Source organism: Phyllostomus hastatus, unplaced genomic scaffold (genome assembly GCF_019186645.2).
Source record: "Phyllostomus hastatus isolate PE091 unplaced genomic scaffold, TTU_PhHast_1.1 phas_contig_150, whole genome shotgun sequence".
Classification (NCBI taxonomy): Eukaryota; Metazoa; Chordata; class Mammalia; order Chiroptera; family Phyllostomidae; genus Phyllostomus; species Phyllostomus hastatus.
Window position 1 is genome coordinate 4,669,919 of NW_025333611.1, and position 18,479 is coordinate 4,688,397.

The 18,479-nt window shown below is 43.1% G+C and overlaps 1 protein-coding gene across 6 annotated transcripts in view; it reads right to left on the reverse strand.

Annotated features, from left to right (window-relative positions):
- Positions 1–18,479, reverse strand: part of CREBRF (CREB3 regulatory factor) — a 44,113-nt gene that overhangs the window by 9,274 nt on the left and 16,360 nt on the right. For 4 of the 6 annotated variants that reach the window (XM_045819673.1, XM_045819680.1, XM_045819663.1 and 1 more), the window contains 7 exons: positions 17,411–17,598; positions 15,360–15,485; positions 12,866–13,952; positions 8,174–8,368; positions 6,237–6,426; positions 4,486–4,559; positions 951–1,073 (listed from right to left, as the gene is read on the reverse strand). In XM_045819673.1, coding sequence (XP_045675629.1) covers positions 951–1,073; positions 4,486–4,559; positions 6,237–6,426; positions 8,174–8,368; positions 12,866–13,952; positions 15,360–15,485; positions 17,411–17,419 — 1,804 coding nt within the window. In that variant the 5' untranslated portion in view covers positions 17,420–17,598. Of the gene's footprint in view, positions 1–950; positions 1,074–4,485; positions 4,560–6,236; positions 6,427–8,173; positions 8,369–12,865; positions 13,953–14,086; positions 14,218–15,359; positions 15,488–17,410; positions 17,599–17,845; positions 17,868–18,479 lie in introns of those variants that run through there. The other 2 variants (XM_045819689.1, XM_045819706.1) reach the window with 2 other exon arrangements.

Here is an 18,479-nt window from a genome sequence, read left to right on the forward strand (position 1 = left end):
AAAAGAAATTTTTCTTTTCTTAGAATATTAAATTCCTCCCTCTACCTAACAAAGCAAGACAGAAAATTATTTTTTAAAAGATTTTATTTATTTTGAGAGAGAGAAGAAGGGAGGGGGAAAGAGAAAAGGACACATCAGTGTGTGAGAGAAACCGATCAGCTGCCCCTCACACGCCCCAAGTGGGGACCTGGCCCGCAACCCGGGCATGTGCCCTGACCCAGAATCCAACCAGCGACGTTTTGGTTTGCAGTCTGGTGCTCAACCCACTGAATCACACCAGCTAAGGCAGAAAATTATTTTAAAGAAGAAGAAACAAAAGACAGAAATGCACGGAAAGAATACAAAACAAATGCTGTTAAACAACAGGTAGCACAGCCGAAGCAATTTCTGGACGCCTCACAGGGTCTTCACCAATTGCACTCTGCAGCGGTGCCCTAGGGGTGCGCCTGGTCTGTGAGCAATCTGCTCCCAGGGCAGCTAGGCTCCTGGCCTCCAGTGTCCTAGCTGCCTCTGCTCTAGGGTCGCACTGTGCCTGACTTCAGGATGCCTGCTCCGCCCCACACTGCATAGTCTGCTCAGGAAGGGAAAGCCAGGCAGTCGAGTTTGTTGGGATCCTGTGAAGTGTAAAATGAGTAGGTAAGCACCTCAACTAGAGTGTAAGCTGCAGGCTCCACAGCTCAGAGATCTTTATTTTCCTTCTCCCCGGAGAAAGTTAAAGTTGCCAGAAGTTTATCTTCCCTAAGAGTTAAATAGTTCAGCGATGAGGTCTAAACGCAACATGTGGTAACCAGCAGTGCATGTTTATGAATGCTCAATCTCAAAAGACAAAACTACTTATAATGGAGAGTAACCACAATGAGAGCACTTGAGTTTTTCCTTATCCTTTTGAAGTCACGTATTTTATACAACATGTTATTATTTCGTCCTTAATTATCCAATATTCTTCTTACCAAGAGTATCTTTAATGAGGATTTCAAGCTTCTGCCCCATGTTGGGTCCTCTGTCCTCTCTTGGGCTCTGTACTCGGTTTACAATCTCTTGCTTGATGGAGTTGATTACAAACAATAAATTATCTGCAAGACAGAAGAAAGCACTTGGAATGTGTTGCAAACATGGAAGAATTTGCATTTAATTATATAGTAACAAACATTCGATTTAAAATGGAGCATGTGTGAGAAAACATTAAGCTGTGGTAGTTTTAAGCTTTCCTACCCAAACAGACTAATTTCACACGATGAGCCTTTCGAGAGCACGCTGCAGACCTGCACCAGTGTCCGCGGCCCTGCCAGCAACTTGCCTCACTTGTCCTCGTAGCTTTAGGACTAGGACAGTGCCTGGTATGTCGATTCACAAGATCTTAGCAAGAGTTTATTAAATAAACCGAACAAAGTCCTTCAAATAGAAAAGCTTTGAGAAAAATTTCCCCACCTTAAGAAGCTTAAAAAGAGTGAGCAGAATTAACCAAAAGTAAATAGGAGGAGGGAAATAAACTGAACACAAACACATACTAGAGAAAGTTAACAAACCAAAAGCTGGTTCTTTGAAAACATCATCAAAATTGATACCCCGTCCTACCTCCATCCACAGCTAGACTGATTGATCATTTATATCTAGAATGAAAAAGGGGTTATCACTTCACAATCTAGAGCCATTAAAAGGATCATAAGAAAATGCTATGCCAAAAAATTCAACAACTTGGATGAAATGGACAATTTTCTTGAAAATGCAACTTAAAACTGACACAAGAAGAAATAGAAAACCTGAACAGCCTATTCCCAAATAAGGAGCTGAATTTACCCAAAAATATTCCTTTAAGAAAACCTAGATGGTTTTAATGGCAAATTCTACCAAACAGACAATGGAGAAATAAAAACAAATCTTACAATTTTTTAAATGATAAAGATTATAGCTAAATTCATTCCATAAGACCAATATAGCCCAAATTACAAAACCTGACAAAGACACTACAAAAAAAGAAAATCATACACTAATATCCCTCTTGAGTATAGACACAAAAATCTTTAACTGAGCATTTGCAAAAGATTCTAATAAAGAAAGGAAAATACATCATAACCAAGTAGAGTTTATTAGGAATACAAAGTTGATTTAATATTCAAAAATCAGTTAATGTAATTCACCATATTTATAGGTGTTACTGTGAAATAATAACAGATAAAAAGAATAACAAAACAATTATCCCCATAAATGCAAAAAACAAAAAAAAAGCCTATATGACAACACTCAATACCCATTCATGATAAAAGAAACTAGGAAAAGAAGAGAACTTACTCAAAATGACAGAGGGCATCATCCCATGCACAGAAACAGCCAACATCGTGAAAGGGAAAGATGCCCCCTCCCCAAGATAGCAAACAAGGCAATCATCACTCATGTTTGATGTCCAGGACATTGCAATAAGGCAATAAAATAAATAAATAAAAGGCATAAAAATCAGAAAGGAACAAATAAAACCTCTTCTATTTGAAGGTGATAATTGCTTAAATAGAAAATCCCACGGCATCTCCATGCCTACTACTAGAACTGATAAATTTAGCAAGATAACAAGATATAGAGCAATACTAAAAAATCCATTTTGTATGCATTTATAAGCAGGAAAGAGTTTGAAAGTAAAATTTCAAAAGCAATTCCATATACAGCAGTACCAAAAAACATAAAATATCCAGGAATAAACCTCACAAAAGATGTTCAAGCACTCTAATACTGAAAACTGTAAAACAAGGTGAAGAGAAATTAAAGACAATGTAACTAGATGGAAAGAGATACCAAGTGCAGGGACTAGAAGGTTCCCTTTTGTTAACATGGTAATTCTTACCAAACTGATCTACAGATTCAAAGCAATACCAAATTTCAGTAAGTTTTTTTAAAGGGGATAAACTAATTCTAAAATTTATGTGGTCATGCAAAGGACCTAGAATAGTCAAAACTACTTTGAAAGGAAAGAACAAAATTGGAAGACGAGCAAGGACTAAAACTCCGACTTTAGGATTTACTATAAAATACAGTAATCAGGGCACAGTTTATATAAAGATACACAAATCGATCAATGGAACAGAACACAGAGTCCACAGCAGAACCACATACACATGGTCAACTGGTTTAACAGAGGTGCATATACACAAACGCAAAACACACATCATCGCAGATAAGTGACTTAACTGACAGCACACAGAGATGCCAACACGTGTCTGAAGAAACACAGACCCAGAGGCTCCCAGTGGCCCACCATGTCGCCCTGCAGTGTGAGCCAGCTGGGATCTGAAAGTAATACAAATGCCAGCACCTTTGCAATCACTGTGTTTATATGTACTTCTCAGAGCTCAAGATCAAAATGCTTCAGCAGCAAGAAAGGATGATAGGAAAATGGGGTAGATTTCCATTCCAAGAAGCCAACTATTGTTTTACCTAATATATTTTACCTTGATTAGAGTTCCAGAGTGGCCATTAATAAATAACACAACAGTTCATTTAACAAACTGTAAACTTCGCAATTGGAAAGCCTCTTTCTGCTCTCACAAATGGAAACAAGATAATCCAGATCAAGGATTAAGAAAAACTCCAGGAAGTTTGTGAGCACCTGTGTGCCAGACGTCATGCTGGCCTTCAGAAAACCTTCAGAAGCCAGCCATAATCGATCATTTTGCCACCATTTCACTTTCTGATTCAACTTAGCCCAATAGGTACACGGTGATGTGTCCAATTTTAGGGGTAAAGGAACGTGCAAACGCTTAGGATGCCAAGCTTTAAGCGGGGGGGGGGGGGGGAGGAGGGACACACCTCAAACCAGAGCTTTCCCACCCTCTGGTGTGCTGGGAAGAGTTACGGGTGCACGAGAAGGGTCCCCTCCGCCCACGGGGGCCTTCCCTCACGAGCAGCCTACTTGGTTATAGTCCAGAGTACCTCAGAGACGGTACTTCTCTACATGTGCCATCACGTGACAGCTCGGGATCTGAACCAACAATTCCCACATACATGCTAGGATGGTTGCATGCAAGTAACCAGGGCAGTGTAACAAATATAAATTACTGGGTTCTACTTGCACAGATTCAGAGGAGCTGGAGGGGGGCCTACAAATCTGTATTTCAACATGTGCACAGATGATTCCAAAGAGCAAACCAGTTGTAAACCAGAGATCTAAACTACCCCCTCGAAGGCTAAATGAACAGTGGTCCATAAATGTGGCTACCCCAGTCACACCACTGTAAAATGAAAGTAAGCACTTACTATGCTCACAAGTAGATGAGCTCCTCAGGGCAGAATGAGATCTGGCCGGGGAGCCACAGATAGAGACACTCACACTAGAAGGACACGAATGAGTAAGAGCAAGTCACTTACTGGGTGGATTAACGAAAATAAGGCTGGCCTAAACGTGGGCAGGATACAGGGAGAGAAAATAACAACACCAAAGAAAAAGAGTGGTTAGCAAATAACAGGAGGTTAATCAAATTATTAAAAGTTTAAGCTTACCATATTCTGTGTTGAGGCCCCACAATTTCACTTTATTAGCTTCATACTGGGCTTTTTTCTTTAACCGACAAGCCCTGTGAAAGGAAGGAGCAATTAATTTACTTTCTAAAAATGAACATTCAATATATACTTCTCTTTGTTGCTGTCCAACATTTTCTAATAGCAACCAGAAACCACTGCCTAACAATATTTTTGTATTAAGTAACCCATCTAACAAAAAAGCCACAATATAATAATTTATCCAAAATGATTTTTTAAAAATTGCAAGCACATTAAAAAATGAAGCTATGCCCAGCGCCCCAGAATAAGCAAACAAAACTGGCGAGAGAGAGCTGGGGAGTGAGGGCGGCCCTCGCGCACGGCCAGTGGGGGTGGAAAGCAGCGCATGCGGCTACTTTGGAAAAGAGCAATTTCTTAAAAGTTTTGCTTTATTACTTTGGAAATAGTCATTTTGGCAGTTTCTTAAAAAATCAAATCCTACACTGCTGGGTATATACCCAGAGAAACAAAAAACTATGTTCACACAAACATCTCTTAAGTAAATGTTTATGGTGGCTTTACTCGTAATTGCCAAGAACTGGAAACAGCCCAAACGTCCTTCACCTGGTGAACGGGTAAACTGCAGTGTGTCCCCACAAAGGAACACCACTCAACAAAGAGAGGAACAAACGCTCACTACCCCTCACAACAACATGGATGAATCTCAAACACGGAGTTAAATCAAAGGACTCCGAGCAGAAAGGCTGTAAGCAGTGGGACCCCACCTGTACGCTACTCCAGAGAACGCGCCTGCAGGGGCGGGAAAGGTCAGTAGTGGTGAGGGGTCAGGGGCGGGAGAAGAGGTTTACTTCTATAATGGGGCACCATGAAACTTTTTAAAGTGATGAAAATGTTCAATATCTTGATTGTAGGGGTGGTTATATGACTGAGTATGTCAAAACTCACAGAAGTGTACATTAAAAGGGACAAATTTTAATTACTATAAAACCAACAAAAACCAAAACTCTGATAAAAATTTTTGGTGTTATACTAGACTTGAGTGTGTTCACATCCCCCACCAACCTTTTTTTAATCCTCACCCATGGATAGGTTTTTTATTGATTTTAGGAAGGGACAGAGGGAGAGAGAAACATCAATCAGTTGCCTCCCATATACACCCTAACTGGGAATCAAACCTACAACCTAGTCATGGGCCCTGGCTGGGAATCGAACCCTCAACCTTTTGGTATATGGGACAATGCTCCAACCAACTCAGCCACCAAGCTAGGGCTCAGCTCTACCCTTTAAAAAGTTTTCATCAAGCATAAAATCTGTCTTTTGCCTGGCTGATGTGGCTCAATTGGTTGTTGGTTGGAGTGTTGTCTCATGACTGAAAGGTTGTTGGTTTGAGCCCCAGTCAGGGCACATACCTAGGTTGCGGGTCCAGTCCCCGGTGGTCCAGGCACAAACAACCCCATCTGGGCACGTACAGGAGGCAACCAATCAATGTTTCTCTCTCACACTGATGTTTCTCTCTCTCCCTTCTTCTCTCTCTAGAAGCAATGAAAAAAAATGTCCTCAGATAAGGATAAAAATAGCATAAATACTAACTTTTACTTTCAAAGGAAAGTTTATAATACTCTCATTGCAGTATTTATGAGTATTATTTCTGAATAAATGGTTGAGGGTTGGGTGAGTTTCTATAAAACTCACAGCAAGTCTAACCTCACCTCCTAACTTCATTCACACAAGCAGCCATGATTAGTATTTACCTGGAAGCCAGCTTATTTTTTTCCTTCCTTGACCTTGGCCGAGCAGTTAAGGGAAGCTCGCTGACCGGAGTCAGGTCACTGATCACCTTATTCAGTTTCCGTAGTTCATTGCCTATCTGCAGTAGTTTTTTAGGATTTGGAGTCAAGTCTTCTACATCAGTTCTCCGTGACTTCTTTACTGCATATTTCCCTACAGGTGGTTTAAAAGAAGTGTAAGATACATCATTTTCTTTACCAAAAGATACATTTTCTACAGCCGTATTTTAAGATCGCATTTCCCCACCCAACTCCCTTTCCTCATTCAGAAGTCTTGGCATGTTTCAGAAGTCTCACAATCACAGCCCATGCGAGAAGCACTGGCCTTCTCTCCTCCCCGTGTAGTGACTCAAGGAGTTGGGGAATGTGACAGCTCCAGCCTTTTCCAAGCCTTCTCAGCTTATGGTTTCTAGCCCTGATAGAAAGAGTCTTATTATTTTTGCATGGCAGTAATAAGCATCTCAGACTTTAGGACCAAAGTGCAAGTTCACGTGCACACAAAAATCAGGTCCTGGCCAACAGGGCTCAGTGGGTTGGACATCGTCCTGCAAGCTGCGAGGTTGCCAGTTTGATCCCTGGTCAGGGCACATGCAAGGTTTGCAGGCCAGGTCCCTTGTTGGGGGCGTGTGAGAGGCAACTGATCAATGTCTCTCTCTTACATTGATGTTTCTTTCCCTCTCCTTCTCCCTCCCTTCCCCCTCTCTAAACATAAATAAATAAAATCTTAAAAAAAAAAAAAAAGAAAGAAAGAAAAAGAAAAAATCAGGGCTAGGGTAAAAATACAGTCAGAAAAAGATTGTGGAGATTTTACCCAAACCAAGTTTGATTCTCTAAATTGGAATTGTCATACATGCTGGACTCAAAAGTCCACCAAGTTCAGGCCGCCTTTTCTGAAAGTTTTTCTTTGGTTCATTTGGTACATGACATCACAGAAGACTCTAGGGGTCTTGCCTTATCACTGCAGGCAAGAGGCACAGCTCTGTCCTCAAATTACAATGCACCACACAACTTTCTTAGTACTTTCCACATGCTCTGTGAACCTAGCTATCAGTCCTGCCTTTTCACTTCGGGTAAAAAAAACAATCTTAAGGCAAAAACTAGGTTTTTACTCATTGAGGGACAGTAAAGCACAGACCTGGGTACCAGAGGAAAGGGAAAATGAGGCACAAACATACTTCTGGTACAATTCCAGCATCAGAAACACTTAGCAACTTAAATCTGTGGATCATTGAGCACCAAACTTACTAGTGCCCTCCACTTTGGATTAATGGAAAAATAACATTTGTGCAGAAGAAATTCTATTTAATGACATTGGCCGGGGTTCACAATTCAAAAACTGACCTACCTAAGAGGATAAGCTTCTCCTGACCCCTATTTTCTCCTTTTCTCTTTCCACTCCCTTTCTTACAGCTATCCCGGTCTCTTCCGCGCTCTCCTCCTTCCTCCCACCACTGTCTGGAGCCCGACCCCCCCCCCTTCTGGAGCCCGACACCCACCCCCCCCCCACCCCCCCCCCACCCCCCCCCCACTCCCCCGGCTATCTCGGGCCTGAAGACCAGGTGAGAATGGCAGCGAGCACCAGGGCCCACTCTCCTCCTCGGCAGCCCTTCTGGGTTCACGGCAACTGGGGCAGGCCGTGATGGGCGGTCTCCCGAGCACTTCCTGGAAGTGACTAGACAAGAAATCGTTTTTAGGGGGGCCTCCCCGCCTGCGCAGGTAACGGCTCCCAGCCCTGGTAAAGCTGGCTGCGAGCGACAGCAGCCACAGCAAACACGGCAGCTCCGCTGCGCCCCTCTCCAGTCCGCCAGGAGGGGCGGAACACCCACGTGCGACGATTAAACATTACCGCTCAGTATCTCTAGTTAAAGGGCAATGAATAGTTGACCACAACGCCCTCTCACCATGATGCAAGCCGTTTTTCTGGTACATGTTACTCGGCAAGGTGTCCCGGTTCCACTCAGAGGGCCTGAGCATCCTGTCTTGCTGCGACGGCGTGAGCTGTTCACTGTACTCCCAGAAGTACCTTCTTTTGCCTCTCTTCCGAGAGGATATTGAAGTCATCTCCTTCAAGTCTTCCACAGAATCATTTTCATAACCTTCAAAAAAAAAAAAAAAAAAAAAGCCCCGCCACCCCAATTTTGAAGTTCCATAAATTTCAATACACCAATTGTGACAAACAAAAAGATCCTTCTATCTGTTGTTTGATACATTTCCTTTCACCTGAAAATATCCTTGTTTATCACTGGCATGTCAAAGATAATAAACCAGGTCCATAAAGTAAGTTTTAATGTAGAAATCTGACTCATAAAATATTCAGCGATCAAAATCAAAGACAACCACACTATCTTCCTATGGTTTCTCTTTGGTTTGTATAAGGCAGTATATGACACTTCGTATCCTCACACAGGACTCAGAGAGTAAGGAAGGAGAGCAACAGGAATGTCACGAGCCTATTAGATAATGGTGCTTGGCCACTACGCTGTGATCTTACATGTCTTCTTTTTGATGTGGATGCCTCTGAAACCCCCCCCACGGACAGCTGCCTTGCGCCTTCCGGGGTAGCGGGGGCGGGGGTGCTGGGGGATGCCCTGCGGCAGAACTGTGGGGCAGCTTCCGTCTGGCCAGTCCTCGGACAGGACGACTCACAGCCCTCGGGTCCCTTCCGAGAGCGCCACCCCGTACGCACTCACGCAGCTAGGGCCAGATGCACGGGGTAGTGGGGTTGCCCACGCACAGGACGCACACAACCTGAGGTGGCCAGGGAAAACTGGGCGGCACTGGCCAAGTACAACGACCACTTTTCCTCCCAAAACACTGAACTCCTCTGAAACTGACACAAAGTGATGACATCTGAGCATTTAGGGAAAAGTTAGAATTTTACCAGATTTTCTTCAGATTAAGAGCTAACTAGGAATATGATTCCATTTATATGACGTTCTAGGAAAGGCAAAATTACAGAGGCAAAGTGGTTGCCAGGAGTTGAGGGTGGAGAGAGGGGCTGACTAGAAAGGAACCTGAGGGAAACTTGGGGACGGCGATCAACTTCTCCGCGTCTTGACTGCAGTGGTTACACGACCGCACGCACTTGTCAAAACTCCCAGCCCCGTGCACTCGAAGAGAGTGAGTTTTACTGTGTGACGATCAGACCCCAGTAAATGTAACCTTTGAAAGGAGAACCAGTTCGGAGAGCAGAATGATTTCGAAGCAATAGTCAGGCCAAGCTTTTACAGCATTAGCGTGCATCTGTGGTTCATTTAGACAATGTGGCCAGCACAGTGACCATGAACCTCAGGTTCTTAAGAAATGACGCACAAGCTCAGTGACTGGACAGAGCCCGGACTGATGCAGACCCCATGACTCCCGGAGTCTGGGTCCCCCTGGGCTTCCCATGCTTCCTGCGCCGCCCCAGTGAAATGGTCTAAATGGGGTTTTCCCCACAGACATTCCACATTCAATTCAAAGGGCCATGAAGATTTTTGTTTCTTCTGTCCCACCTAAACCAGGTACCCCCTAAATTATCTGGCCTGAACATATTGGTTAAATATGGTCAGTCTTTTAAAATAAGTATTTAAAGGGCCATCAGTTTCTCTGTCCAAGTATTTTTAACATTGTCTAAGAGTGCACACGGTAAACCCACCACAGCGCATGCACACAACGGACCCGTGAGCTGAAGTTGCCCACCTTTCAGCACGGAGTGCACCATGACCCAGCAAATGCAGACGAGTTACATTCTCAGACCACTGGGCTGGCATTCAAGGTCACTAAATATTTCTCCAAGTATGTTCTGAGAAACACTATCACTGTCAGATATGCCTTCATCCCCAAGTGGGTTCTGTGGTCCAAAAAGTCTTAAGAAACTCGTCCTGCACCTCTCTCCAGCCAAGTCACAGGGCACACAGGCAGATCAGGAGATAGAGACGGCGACCGTGAGTGAGCCCACGCAACTCCAGGCCCCGCGGGCACGAGGACCACGTCCGCTCCGCTCATCTCCGTACAGCGCCTGATACGAAAGGAAGCACTCAAAACATTTTTTTAACCAACCAATGGTTTGTTTAATGCAACATTTCCAACCAAGCCTTTTCCCATCTGATGGTTCACCATACTGATCCAACTCATTCCTTCCTGACATGATAATCAAAAGAAAATCACAAAAGCTTATTATTGCCTAAAACTTCAATCCCACATCTTTGGTAAGGGCTACTGCCATCGAGCTGGTAAAGTCAATTGTAAAAATGCTCAGTGAGGATTACAAAATAAAGTCTCATTCTGGGGGCCCAGTTCTCAGTCTTACAACCAAGTAACTCCATGATCCCAAACTGTTGTAGCCTGTCCACAGAACAGGCTCTATTAGAACTTGGGAGCCAGTCCAGAACAGGGACTGAAACTCCATTTTACACCTTTCCTGGAGCTCTGTAGGCTCGGGCACTGTTGCAGCGAACTGCCAAGAACCAGCATCAAGGGAGCCAGTCGTCACAAAAGGGCCTTTGTACACCATCCGCTGCAAGTTACACCCGTCGACCCACTCTAAAACTCGTGCTCTAAAGGAACTACAACTGTCCCCACTTTTCATCTTCAAACAGTTTCTTCCTGCTTCTCAGCAATAATTCACTCATGCATTCCTAAAGTTTCTTGTTTAGCTCTTTCCTTCAAGAAAAAGGAACATTTTCATTAGTGAATGTGAATGAAGCCCAAATTACAACCACAAAATTGTGCTGCTTTTGTGGTTGAAGAATGTCATTCATTAAAGCTTGTGAAAATTGTACCAGTGATACCAACCAAGGAGATTTTACTTAAAGTCAACTGGAAATGAGTGAATTAAATGCCACCCAAACTTGTGACATTGTCCAACAGCCCCAGGAGGAGGGCTGCCCCCCCCAGAGTGCCCACTAGCCCATCTCTGCTTTAAAGTGGTGCTGCTCACTCAACACCATCTGGGGGATGTGGCCTGTTAAAAGGGCAGGACCAACCCCGACACTGGCTCCTCCTCCATATCAGGGTCAAAGGCTGAGAACATGGAAACAAGGGTCAACCTGCCAAGTGGTATCTCTTCATGGACCCACTCACCTCTCAAAAGGAAACCAAGTCAAAAGATCAAAAATAAATTTAAAGTGGAGTGAAAAGTCAATGAAGAGCAAAATGTAAACCAGTGCAGTCTAGTCCTGGCTGGCGGTGGGGAGATTTGCTTCCTGGTTTATCTATCCCTTTAAGCACCAGCTGGCAGAGGCACTTACTTCCCCACACTTTCCATTTCCCTTAGTTACTACCTGGTTCCCTCTGACCTCACCCTTCCCCCAGCCTCCTAACCTAATTCTAAATGTGGACTCAAAGCAACAGGGCTGGCCTCCCAGACCGTAAGGCCCACTCTGGTCTCCCTACGGGCTACAAAGAGGACTTTCCTTGAAACGCCTACAAGCAGACAGTATTAGTTTGTTGAAAAATTTTCCTGCTAAGTAGGAAAGACAACTGTACTATCTAGACTCTACGGAGTTCTAAAGTAAACCAAAGAAAAGCGTAAACTCCCTTTCCTCCACATTAAACTGAAAGTACCTTTTCCTTACTTGCAACCCCGCCCAAGTCAAACAACTTGGTTGTATCAAACACATCCCTCTAAGCATTTGTGTAATAGGAGGACTGCAATAAAAGGAGTCTTTCAGCAGGAACAGTGCTCCAGTGCCCACAGTACAGCTACTATGCCTTAAAAACCTTTCCAAAAATTAAATACCAATGTTTATACTGCCGGAAATTCCAGCAATCATCATAACAAACAGGGATGGGTGTTTTTTGGCAATTTGTTAGGTTTTTTAATAACTTAAGTTTTTTTTATGTAGGCCTTATAGTATCAACATTATTTCTGAAGAAAACTTCTGCTTAAACTTGAAGATCTCCATTTCTTTGCGTATTAACTGTGTTCCACTTGGCAATATCATTTTCATAAGGAAACTGCGCAAGCCAACAGTGGCGACAGCCCAAGCATGTAAATGCTGAAGTGGACCAGCCCCTGCAGGTTTCACTTTCTTTCTCACTTTTGTTTGTAAGCACTGCACAGAAATAAAATAGAATCTCTTTCACGCTCATGAAATTACAGCATATATTTTTCTTAAGTGGAAAAATACTGAGCACATGAAAGATGCAGCAGACACAAAGAAAAAGCTCTTTTTTACATTATTCATTAAGTAGGCTTTGTTGGTTATATGTATGAATAATATAAACCATCATCTCTTGGTTCACCATTCTATAAACTCATAACTTAATGGAGGGACTCGTGCATAAATAGGAATGTTTTTTCAAGCCAATCAATTCTTGGCATCTTTGCACAGCTGCTCAAGAGTGATAAATCAGGTCACTTAGCATAAAATAAATTAAGAAGTAGCCCTCGAGGAATCAGCACATGAAACACTATATGAGCAAAAGTAATTATTTTAGAGCTGTCTGAATAGAAAAAAAAGCAATTACATATTGAAGCCAAGACATTAAGCCATTTAATCCTCAAACTAAGACAAAGAAAGCATCCATAGCAAAACGTTCTATTTCCAGACAGGAGGAGAAAGGCCAGTCTGGTAAGCCTGCATTACAGTACCCAAGCTTTACAATACCTGGTTCGGAGAAAGTGTCACTAATATCGTCATCTTTGTCATCTTCATAATCCTCTTCCTCTTCCTCCTCCTCCTCGTTTTCAGAAAGTTCGTGCTCGCTGCCAAATCCTTCGTCATGGTCCTCGTCGTCGACATCCTCCTCGTCCTCCTCCTCTTCCTCGGGACTGTGTTTGGTTGGCTGCTCACCCAAGTTGTCGGAGACAAAGAGGGAATAATTGTGCTCTTCTTTTTTCTGGGATGAATCTGAGACAGATGTGCTGGCAGAAAGGCTGCTACTTTCTCCTGCTGCAGCTGCCCCCGGGCCCTCCTGGGGCAGGGGGCTGAGCAATAGTTCCTGGGTTTCTTTGAAAGGCAAAGCTGGAGTGGCATGACCCTGAAGAGGCTCCATCCCTTTCTTCTCCGGCCTCTTTGCTACCGCCCCACAGTAGCAGGTGTTCTCCTTTGCGGCGTCGGCGTGCACCTGGCTCAGCGAGGGCCGGCTCTGCTGCACTGGGTTGATCTTTACTTTTGCCTTTTTTACGTAGTCTTTACACTCCACATGGAAGTTCACCTTCTCAGTGTGATGCATGTTGGTCTTCACCATGATCTGTGTGCTTGAAGTGGGTTTACTTGCTTTCTGGACGCAGTCTGACAAAGGGACCTCAGCCTGAAGAGTCTTAGAAGAACACAGAGGGGCGGCTGCTCTGCTTGCGATCTTCTTACCAGGGAATGAAGAAGGCAAAGGATTTTGTTTGACACTGAAAAGCGAATCCGGGTAATACAGGGAGTCAGAAACAGACTGAGAGTCTTCGCTATTGAGCTGGGCCAAAGTTGGAGTTTTACTTATGACCTCTTCGTCCTGGTAAGGGCTAGAAAAGTCATCGAGACCCAGGTAGTCCACCTCTTTTGTCCCCCAGATGTCGCAGCTGGTCAGCTTGGTGTACTTGGTCAGGTCCTCACAGTACGTGTCCCACTGCTCCCAGTTCGAGGTGAAAGCGCCCTCGTTCTCCAGGACGTCTGTGAAGGACTCCAGGTTCTCGATGTCCTTGCAGTCCTCCAGAGAGGGGGAGTTGTCTCTGGGGTTCTGCTGGTAGTTCATCTCTCTGTCCTGAGAAAGGTTCAAGACAGGATTACATGCTCTGCTTCAGGAAATACTCACCTCCATCCACTTCCACATATCAAATTGATAAAAACCAGTGCTTGACTTCTGGTCTGTTTTATTTTAAGATAAAGGCTACTTACATGAAACTTTACCATTCCATATAACATCATTTTCTTGGGCAAGAAAAAAAAGGAGGGAAAATATGTCCTTTGAGAGGTTTAAGTATGGTCCAGATATCAAGGCCTCTTGAACTTTACTACAAACACTCTTCCTGAAAAAAAAAGTTTACATTTCCTGATCTTTGACCTAGAAGGATTTTGGGACCTCCTTAGAAGTAAGCTTCAATTACAAAGCAACAGCGAAGACCTTACCTTCACCACAGAACAAAGTGTCTTCTTAAATGAGAACTCGAAGTTACAGGCAAAGAGCAATTCAAAGAGAGTTGGAACTCAGCCACAGAACAATCAGATCTTTAGTAAGACCTTGTAACAACACTTGGGCTTGGGAATAAAGTACTCCTCACAAGCAGAGATGTAATTTTAAAAATGGGAGTAAGACTATGCAGCCGTTACAAAGAATGCAGTTAAATTCCAATGAACTAACATGAAAGGCTGCTCCCCATATATTTTTGTTAAAAAGGTGACAGAATACTGCACTTATAAATATGTCAACCAATTAAAATATCCATATAATTCTGTAGGCATAGAAAAACTATGTCAGTAGTAGTTCCCCTTGGGGAGGTTTGGAGAGGAGAGGCTCAGGAAGGAAACGAGAAAGTTTCAGTTTCCCAGTATTTTATTGTTTTGACTTTTGTATTTGTTTGAAATTTTTTCTTTTGTGTGTGCGTGTGTGTGTGTCTTAACATCTTTATTGAAGTATATAATTTATATACCATAAAATTCACCAATATTAAGTGTACAAATCAATGGTTTTTAGTGAATTAGCCAATTTGTATTCTTAGTTTTCCAGTTTTTATATACTTCTGTGATGCTTATATATAGTTATAATTATTTTTTAAATGTTTCTCTTAGGAATCTTAAGTGTCAATTCACCTCAAGAATAAATGATAAGTATATAAGATATTGCTCTTTGTCTCACATTCTCTGTGTCATACACCTTGCTCAATGTTATTCCTAACTTTCCCAGTTGAGAACTTCTTTAGCATTCAGGCATATTAAAGAAGACAGCTTCCCACCCTCGTCATCAAAAATCAGACCAAAGACATTTAGAAAACCTTTCATCCTACAGTTTCCAGTGAGTTCATACATTCTTCTAAAGTTACTAGAGTGACAGTCACAAGTATCGAATTAGGCCTAATCGCATCCTTTATTCTTTCCGTCATTTATAAATAAAGAACTCTACCACAACACTCGTACCATAAATCAGAGAAGAACCCAAGAAAACGTTACTCACCAGTTCATACATGAAATCTGGGTCTGAGCTGTTTGCTAAGAGATCTGTGCTCATCAGAGTCTGTTCCGAAAAGGTGTGGCTTCGAAAGGCATCCCCGAAAGGCGGATCCATTCCGCTTACACTGGGCTATCACAGAGAGATCTTAGCTTTAGAACCTGAAAGACTACTTCAAGACCAATTTATGACACACACACCCTACCCCACACCCACTGACTATTTTCAGAAGACAATTCAGAATCTTTCCTACTGTTTAGTACATTTCAGAAACTTAACTAGCATTACACTGTGGGCTTATATTAGGGAAATAAGATGCATAAAAAAAGAAGAAATAGAGTGGCAAGTGTTCAAAATACCTAACCTCTAAAAACGAAAGTTTATTTAGACACCAGAATCAGCATACAGCACTTAAGGAGTACTTTTACTGGGTTACTGATATTCTTCAAATCCATCTGTACTGATACTCCCTGCACTAACTCCCTGAAGAGGAGAACTCCCTGCCACTTCTGGGGTCTCAAAGGGAGCGAGTCAGTCTAACTCCATACTCCTGAGTCCACTGTCTAATTTCCCAGCGCAAGCTGGAAGGGAATTTGGGCGTCTCCGATCAACAAATGCCTCCAGGACCATGATGGAGATACAATCAGTCAAACATTCAAAAATCTCCTGGGTGGGACTACCTTGGACATGAGCTCAGTAGCTTAAATCCTGGTTCCTGAAAACGGTACAATTCATTCTATAATAAATAAGAAAGGGAAAAAAGACTTGGCACCCAGAGTTAATCCCCCTTTCCCATTGCAGCATCTCTACAAATCACTCCAGAGTGAAGGGGGGGCTCACGCTCCTTAAGTGGCCCAAACAAGAGAGAGGTCTCCCTTTGACATTGAACTTGCATGAAGGAAGAGGATGGGAAAAAATACAAATTTCCTCTCCACCTTTTTGTTCTCCTTCTGCAAGTTCCTGCTGAAACTCTAAAAAATTATTAGACTGTTTGCTTACATTTTTGTGTTCATATACCTTCCACCGACCACAGGCTCACACACACTCTCATCATGTTCCCTTCGTTGGTATTCCCCATCCCATGCTTTTCCTTCTCTGACTTTCCCCAAGCCTCCCAGACTGGCAAGCTCAAAGTAAGTGCTTTACAGCCCTAATTCAAGCATTCAATAAGCGGCAAGTTAACCCGTGGGTGGGAAAGAACTCTGAATGGGCACGCGCAGCCCACTTGGCAGGGGGTCGAGGTGAGGTGGGCCACTGGCCTTTCCAACAGCAGCGAGCAAATCCCCTTTCCTCACCTCCGCGGCCTGTCTCCGAGGCACTGCACAGCCCCGGCAAGTTTCCCTCGTGCTGTGCTCGGGGCGGAGTTCCGCCGGCCTCACTGAAGCCACCCAAGCAGCCCGCCCTCTCATTGTTTCTAGACTTCTCCCCAGAACTGAACACACAGAGGGGTCAGGGTAAAAAGCCAATGATGAGGAGGAAAGAAAGAAGTCTGGCTATGTAGAGTGGGGTCTAACGGGCTTTGTTCATGGTTTCAGTGATTACCTGAAACCAGAACCGATCAATTAAAGTAATATAAATGCATATAACCATTCTTAGACATGTTTTATGGGAGGTGTGTGTTTTTACACATATATGTATACGAAAGACATACTCCATTTCCTCTTAATTACCTTTAAATTCAACAGGCATGACTGGAAAGGAACAATTGGGAAACAGAAGACAGAGAAGACGAAAACAGGCTTTCTGTGGCAGATTCATTTTCATGGGAGTAGGTTTAGCCCCCATAAAGCCAGCAGATCTGTCCAAGTTCTAACTTTTTCACTTACCATGTTCCCTGTGCCAAGCTCATAAACTTCAAAGCTGTACAGCACAGCAGAAAACAGAAGCAATGGAAGGAAGGACATGTATTCGAAACTGGCTGAGAGCAGAAGGCAAATGTCTTAGAAAGAAGGGTCGTACGTCAGGCTGCGTCAAGGACTGGAGAACTCACAGAACCCACGGCGCTGACTTTCTGCCGCGGGAGAGCGCGAAACCTCGTGCCGCTCTGTACGACTTACCTGAGGCATTTCCAAGCCCAGGTCCCGTGAGTCCGCTCCCAAACTTCTTTTTTTTCTCGTTTGTAAATTCCTTTCCAGCTTTACTTTTAATTTCAGAATTAAAGATGGTTTTCACAATAAACGGCAGGGTTCCCTGGAATGCCTTCACTTAGATTGCTTGGGTCGCTGCTTTTCTTTTCTGTGCGAACCTGTCAGACGACAACACACAGTAACTTCACCGAGCACCATTAAAAACAAGCTGACCTTTTAAAATGACCTTAACAAAGAACCCTTTAAAGGAGTAAGTCTTGCGGTTGCAATATCAAGAATTTGGTTCTTTCTTAATACCAACTATTCTAAAATTCACCATTCTTTCCTTTATTTGCTTCTAAAACAGAAATCAGTCAATAAGAAGTGAACCACATTAAACCAAACAAAAGAGCCCTGAGCCCTCACCGGGTGGTTCGGTTGGCTGGAACGTTGTCCCCCACACCAAAAAGTTGCAGGGGGTGTGATCCCCAGTCGAGGTGCATAGGGGAGGCAACTGTTCAACGTTTCTCTCTCTCTCTCAAATGATATACATATCCTAAGGTGAGGATTAAAAAGAAAACCCTGAAAAATTAACAAAAGCTGATTTTTCGTGTGATCTGAAAGATGTATTATACTTAACATTAAAGTTCCTGCTCACTTTATGTTCTGTATGAGAAAATACGTTGCAACTTTTAATTCCACCTATTATATAATCATTAATGCTAAATTAATCTATATTTCAAATCACTCATAAAGATACAAGAGCAACGAATACATAACAGTGAACGATGTAATTTGACATATCCTCCACATTAAATAAAATCACGTTCATAATGGTATGTGCAGCATTATTCTTTCAGTTGGAAGTGAAAGCTGACCTTGAAGTAAAAATTATTCAAGTACGTTTTTAAATGTGTGTATGCTGAGTGGGGGAAACAGGGATGAGGACTACTTTGCAGAGTGGTTTTTAGGGTTAAATTAAACAATGATTGCAAATCGCTTGGCTCAAGGTCTTAACTGTGCAAGACTTAAACGTGAGTTCCCTTGTCCCTCCTTCCTG